This window comes from Lipotes vexillifer, unplaced genomic scaffold (assembly GCF_000442215.2).
Source record: "Lipotes vexillifer unplaced genomic scaffold, Lipotes_vexillifer_v1.1 scaffold1139, whole genome shotgun sequence".
NCBI lineage: Eukaryota > Metazoa > Chordata > Mammalia > Artiodactyla > Lipotidae > Lipotes > Lipotes vexillifer.
The window spans coordinates 1,625,785-1,633,091 of NW_006798273.1; the positions used below are offsets into that span (position 1 = coordinate 1,625,785).

Consider the following 7,307-nt stretch of genomic DNA (forward strand, 5'->3'; position numbering starts at 1 on the left):
CAGGCCTCGGGGGTCAACAGCACAGGCGCAGAGGGGCAGGATGACAGAACACTGGGGTGAGACAGGAGAGGGTGACGAGTGTGTCCGGGTGCTGCACGTAAGTAATGGGAAAGGAGTCACATTGGAAAGACCAGGACCACCAGGAACGTGGCACAAGAACAGGCCCATACAGGCAGAACTGGTCATAACCTAGATGCTTAGCCAGGCACATACCAACAGTCTGGAGGCACCGTGGATGTGCCATAAGAAACCTACCTTGTCTCAAAAAGCCTCAACTCTTTGACCCTCAGTGATGAATGGTGACTCAGATACTTCAGCCACCTGCAACCCAGAGAGAATGGAGCTCTAAGAACCAACATTTCAGTCCTTAAGTACTGCATTCACAGAATGCAAATAAAGTTGGAAGTAATAAAGCATAATGGCCCTCCTAAAATAGAAAAAAAAAAAAAAAGCTCTCTGGAAACAACTTTCCTGAATTTTCTTATGTTAATACGGAGCTGATCCTAAATTTACTGAGAAACAAAATTAATCTTTATAGGAATGAGCAAGGGCAGTGTTCTAGAAAACACCTCTGGAAAATCAAAAATAACCTGGGACTTGGTCACTCACTCTTGATTTTCAGACACAGTTATCCCTCGGTATCATCGGAGGATATCATCCTGGAACCCCAGGAGCTGCCATGGATACCAAAATCCAAGGATGCTCAAGTGCCATAGTTGGCCCTTCCTATCCATGTTTCCGCAGGCGCAGACTCAACCAGCCATGGATAGTAAGTGGACAGTGGTCCACTTACATATAGATTTATTGAAAAAAATCTACATGTAAGTGAACCTGTGCAATTCAAACTCACGTTCAAGGGTCAACTGTAGTAGGGATTTATCACTAAGGTCTATTCAATGAGGTTTCTCCTTCACATGTATACTCCATAATGACACAAATGAAATTTTTGTCAGTAAAAACTTACACTACGTGCTTGGAGTATGTTGTCAGCCTCAGATGTGTAAAAGTCTTACATACATTACCCTTACCTCAGTTATTTTTACATAGCCATTTGCTTTCCAGAATAGGTCCAGCAAAACTGCTAACCAAAGGGAATCATAATGGTTCCTAGATCAACTTTGCTTTGCAGTTGCACCAAGGAACTAGCATAGATTCTTTAGAAAACAAGATATCTGACCAAAAACAGTAATTATAAGTTTTGAGGATCAAATCTCTTAATTCAGTAAGCTGCATGGGAGGCAAGATACTCCTTTTCCTTTTAATAAAAGGTTCAAATATGTTTAATTTTTTAATTTTAAAAATAAAATTGATTCATAAAGTGCAAGGAGAAACTATTTCTGTCCAGTTCTCTATATCCATCTTCAACAAGCTGTTGGAAACAGAAAAGAGAAATAAAAATTAGAAATACATAGTGGTTAACTTCAAATTATTCTATTGTTTAGTTAAACCATGAACAACAAGATCTGGTGTTACAGATAAGAAAACTGAGACCCTGTAAATTTGCAGAGCTCTGATGAAAAAGCCAGGGCTAGACTCAAGGCTCCTGACTTTCAAGCCATTGCCAGCCTGCGCAAGGACCTAAGAATTTAGACTGGAGATGACAAAACATGAATGCACAGATGTACTACGGTGCTACCAAGGATATTTTAAAAAATAAATTGATGTGGGGAAGGGTGTGGTAGGAACACTTCCGCGGTCCTTTTTTTCATTTTCTATTCTTTCCAGTATTTTCCATTTTGAAGTTTAATGTTGCCGAAGTGCAACGACTTTGCACGCGGTTAAGACAGTCCCGTTACACACACGCAGTGAACTGAACTACGACACCAAAATGTAAGTTATTAGGGAAAACAGAACTTCCTCCTCTCTCTGGTGCCTGGGGGGCTCTCCAAAGACCCTCCTGTCCCAAGATATCCGGCTGTCCCCGAAGTCTCCCCTTAGAGCGCCGCTGTAAGTACTGCTCACCGACTCCGGCAAGAGCCCGGCACTGCGGGCGGAGAGAGTGAGGCAAGCCTGGCTTCGGCTGGAGCCCCGCGCCGGAGAGGCGAGGTGGCCTCGAGGTGGCCGCGCGGTGGCCGGCGGGGATAGACAGCGCGGGGATCTCAGGCCAGGTCCAGCTTCTTCTGCGTCGCCGCCAGCTTGTCTTGCAGCCTCTTCTTTCTCCAGTCCAGGTAGCGCCGCCGCAACCGGTGTGCCTGCCAGCCCACGAGCACTCCGGAGGCGAAGGCCACCAGCACGGACAGCTGCAAGGTCCTCTCGGACACGTTCGCCATCGCGGCTCCCAGGCTTGCAGCGCGGCCTACGGTGCGGCGGCCGGGTCAAAAGGCGCAGCGCGTTTCGGGGCGGGGCGCGGGCCGTGAGTGCCAGGCGCGCCCTGCCGCGCAGCTCTTGCAATTTAAAGATTCATCGATCTCGCCTGCTGATGAAGACTTGCCCCGCCCTTGGATAGCCCCACAGTTACCTCCTCTGAACCCCTACCATACTTATTGTTTGGCATTCATCAGATGTTGCCCTGATTTATTATTATTAGCTAACTACGGTGGTGCGTCTTTCCAACCTCACGGTCAGCTCAACCTCTTTGTATTTTCTCTCAGCAGCAGAATGCCAGCCAAATATGTGACTTTAAATTTTCTGGGAACCCATTTAAAACAATGCAAACAGATGAAATTATTGTTAATAACGTATTTTACTTAGCTTAATATACATAAAGGATGTTATCTTTTCAACATGTAATCAGAAAAGCTATTAATGAGATCTTTTATTCTTTTTTTATACTAAGACTGAAATCTGGTGTAGATGTTATAATTAACAGCACATCTCAATTTGAACACTAAATTTTCGGTGGAGAGACTTGATCAGTTTCTAGAATTCACAAAAGTTAGTTGAAAAATTAGATTCATATACCCACGTTGTTTCAAACACCTGTAAAAATTTCTCCAATATCTGAGTTGAGTATCTTTTTAAAAATAAATAAATAAATTTATTTATGGCCGCTTTGGGTCTTCATTGCTGCGTGTGGGCTTTCTCTAGTGAGCAGGGGCTACTCTTTGCTGTTGGGCTCTAGGCATGCGGGCTTCAGTAGTTGTGGCATGCGGGCTCCAGAGCACAGGCACAGTAGTTGTGGTACATGGGCTTTGTTGCTCCGCATGTGGGATCTTCCTGGACCAGGGATCAAACCTGTGTCCCCTGAGTTGGCAGGCGGATTCATAACCACTGTGTCACCAGGGAAGTCCGAGTATTGGTTTTTAAACTAAATTTTATTAAGTTGTTTTTAAAAATTCAGAAATCAGTTCTTCAGTCACACTAGTCACATAAAGGGCTAGTGGCTACCATATTGGACAGCAAGGTCTAAAGAGCCATTCTATTCCACAACTAACACTGGGTCAGAGTTGTGGGGATAGAAGGAAAACAATCTCTAATGATGAAATTCATGCTGGTGGATAGACCCTAAGGTAACCCCCAACAATTTCCACTCCTGAAGTTCATGTCTTAAGTCCGTCCCCTAGAGTATGGGCTGATCTGTGATTTGCTGGGAGGTCACTCCTGTGTTTACCTTGTGTGATATAAAACTTCTTAACAGACTGAAGTCTCCCGTTGTGGGCTTGATGAAGTAAGCAAACATGTTGGAGAAGCTTATATAGTAAAGAACTATGGGTAGCCTCTAGGAACAGCAGCATGCCTCCAGCCAACAGCCAGCAAAAAGCTAGAGCCCTCAGTCCTACAACCACAAGGAAATTAACTTTGCCTGTAACATGAATAGGCTTGGAAGCAGATTCTTCCCCAGTGCAGCCTCCAGATGAGATTATAGCTTGGCTGATGCTTTGAATGTAGCCTTGTGAGACCCTAACAGAGGACCCATGTACCTGGACCCCTAACCCATGGAAAGTTGAGATTATAAATGCATGTTGTGGTAATTTGTTACACAGCAATAGAAAACAGATACAATCATGAAAGGGAGACCAGCACGTGGAGCCTGAACTCTTTTAGAGCACGGGCCTGACCTAGCCTCTCTATAGATATCAGCAATTGGACTTTCATACTTGAGATGAAACCTATCTTACTAGGGTGATGATAAAGACAGTATTGGGTCCAATGTGAATTCAAGTCTGCCATGCTTAATGATCATTTACTTAGCAAATATTTCTTGAATGTTGCAGTAGGTATTGGGAATGTAGAGGTGAATATGGCACAACAGCTGCCCTCAGACAGCTTAGTGCAGAGTGAAAGAGACGGGAAAAAATAATTATGACACACTCTGATTCATTGGAATATACAGTTAAGTATGTAGCTTAGCCTTTAAAAAAGAAAAAAAACCCTCAGAAACCTTCTCTTTCTTTCATATTCCGTTCAATCTATTAGTCAATCCTGTAGGTTTTAGTGGAAGAAATCTTCACATATTGAGGTACAGGGAAATCATTCTGGCTTATACTTGATGTGCCTTGAACTTTATGCTAACTAAAACAGCCTGTCTTATGGCCTGTCAAACATACATTATACATCTGCATTAACCATTAAAGAAATAGCCCACCATCTAGTAATACAAAGGGATAAGTAACAACCCACCGCAGTTGCTCACCTAGAGTACCCCCTGAGGGAAATGCAGGAAAAAAAAAAAGGATGGGTCATTCTGTGATTTGAATAGATGGCCCTTAGGTAGTTAAGATGCATACCTCAGAAAGAATTTCAATGACCCCAGATTTTTGCATCTTCTCTTACATAGAAAGGCACTAAAATCATTAAGTTGTGATATGTGTTCTTTGTGATTGGCAGTAATCTTTTACCAAGATGTAGGCTTGACTACGTGTATTTCCTAACCAAAAAAAAAATCATGTATATATACTCCTCCCCTACCCCTTCAGAGCAGTCTCTCAGAGCTTCTGAGAGGCTGTTTCCCAGGCTATAGTCCTCAGTTTGACTCAAATAAAACTCTCTTCTATTCTTATTATAGATTGTTTATTGATTATTTGCATCAACATTTCTACTTTCAAAATATGACCAGAATTAAATTTCTTCTCACCTTACTGCTACCACTGCACCCAAGCTACCATCATCTCTTACCTGAGATACTGCAATAGCCCCTATCAGGTTTCTGTGCTTCCATATCTGTCCGCGACATTCTATTCTCAATACAGCAGCCCGAGTGAGCCTTTGAAATCAGAAGGTGGACCATGCAATGCCTCTGCTCCAGCTCTGCAGTGCCCAAAGCCCCTGCCTCTACCTCTTACATCTCTACCTCTTACATCTCACTGGCCTGCTCACTGTTTCATTTGTTTTTCGGCTCATTGTTTGTTTTCTTTAAGATTTTTTTTCTTTCGATGGGGACCATTTTTAAAGTCTTTGTTGAATTTGTTACATTATTGCTTCTGTTTTATGTTTTTGGTTTTCTGGCCGCGAGGCTTTTGGGATCTTAGCTCCCCGACCAGAGATCGAACCGGCACCCCCTGCATTGGAAGGTGAAGTCTCAACCACTGGACCGCCAGGGAAGTCCCTGCTCATTGTTTCTTGAGCTCACAAGGTTCGGGGCTACCTAAGAACATTTGCATGTGCAGTTCCCCTGCCTGGCATACTCTTCCCCCAGATATCTGCATGACTAACTCCTTCACCTCCTTTTTTTTTTTTTTGCCATGTTACTTGGCATGTGGGATCTTAGTTCCTTGACCAGGGATCAACCTGTGCCCCCTGCACTGGAAGCGCAGAATCTTAACCACTCCCTCACCTCCTATAGGTTTTTGTCAACTGTCACCTTCTCAGTGAGACCTACCTATTTAAAAGTCACAAGCCCAACCAATCCCCACTCTCTGGCACTCCTGATCTCTGTTCTCCTACTGCATAGTATTTACTGCCTTCCACTTGCTGTAGGATTTACTTATTACACTAATTGTTTATCTCCAGCTCTCCTGCTATAATGTAAACTACTTGAGGGCAGGGGTTTTTGTCTCAATTGTATGCTGATGAATCCCAAGTGCCTATGACAGGGGCTGGCACATAACAGACCCGCAATAAACATTTGGTGTTGATGACAGGCAGGGAGTGGTCAGAGGAGACTTCTTTGTGGGTGGCTGAACTGAATCTTGAAAGATAAGTAGGATAATCAGAAGAAAAAACTAAATTTCCCTGAACCTTAGTTTTCTCAGTTGTAAAATGAGGAGCTTGGTATGATTCAATAGCTCTAAGGCATTTTTAAAAGCCAGTTTTGGCAGCCTGACTTTGTGTACTTGGGCCACTGGTGTTATTGCAAATTTGAACTTCACTTGGAATCCGTACCTCATTCCTAAGTGGCCTTTGTGTTAAAAATAAGCCAGATGGGGGAAGCAGCCGCATAGCACAGGGAGATCAGCTCAGTGCTTTGTGACCGCCTGGAGGGGTGGGATAGGGACTGTGGGAGGGAGGAAGACGAAAGAGCGAAGAGATGGGGGAACATATTTATATGTATAACTGATTCACTTTGTTATAAAGCAGAAACTAACACACCATTGTAAACCAATTATACTCCAATAAAGATGTGAAAAAAAAAAAAAAGCCAGATGGGAATTCCCTGGGAGTCCAGTGGTTAGGACTCCACCCTTTTGCTGCCAAGGGCCCAGGTTTGATTCCTGGTCAGGGAACTAAGATCCCACAAGCCACGAGGCACAGCCAAAAAAAACCCCAGATCATGTACATTGAAGCCTTAAATATGGGAAAAACTTAGACACATAGACCTGGCAGAGACCGTAGAAATGCCCTTGTTTTAGCAGAAGGGAACTCTGGCCAGATGGAAGAATGGAACTTCTGGAGAGGAGACAGCTGTGTAAGATTTAAATCCCTCTTAAAAAGCCAGTGTGTCCCTGGTTTGAGACTTTGTATTTTTCCCCTGGGTACGTTGTTTCAATGGGACATTTTAGTAGACTTGATAATGGTCAACCAACTTTGAGGTGATGATTACTGTGGATTTACAGGCTGAATAGTCAAGTGTAATGACTTAACTGATTACAAGAGTGTCTTTTGAATAATACATTAACTGCCACTATTGAGTTTGCTGTTTGAAGTGCTTGCCAAGGGAAAAGATACTACCATTTACAGTATTAGACTTTTTTTTTTTTTTTTTTTTTTTTCGGTACGCGGCCCTCTCACCGCTGTGGCCTCTCCCGCTGCGGAGCACAGGCTCCGGACACGCAGGCTCAGCGGCCATGGCTCACGGGCCCAGCCGCTCCGCGGCACGTGGGATCTTCCCGGACCGGGGCACGAACCCATGTCCCCTGAATCGGCAGGCGGACTCTCAACCACTGCGCCACCAGGGAAGCCCCAGTATTAGACTTTTATTCGTTGTAAGT

At 43.9% G+C, this 7,307-nt stretch overlaps 1 protein-coding gene across 1 annotated transcript; it reads right to left on the reverse strand.

Annotated features, from left to right (window-relative positions):
- Positions 1–2,099: 2,099 nt before the first annotated feature.
- LOC103077065 (uncharacterized protein LINC00116 homolog) lies at positions 2,100–5,113 on the reverse strand. The gene is given in 3 exon segments (XM_082931487.1): positions 2,100–2,279; positions 2,281–2,384; positions 5,056–5,113. Coding segments are annotated over 3 exon segments (342 nt in total).
- Positions 5,114–7,307: the final 2,194 nt, after the last annotated feature.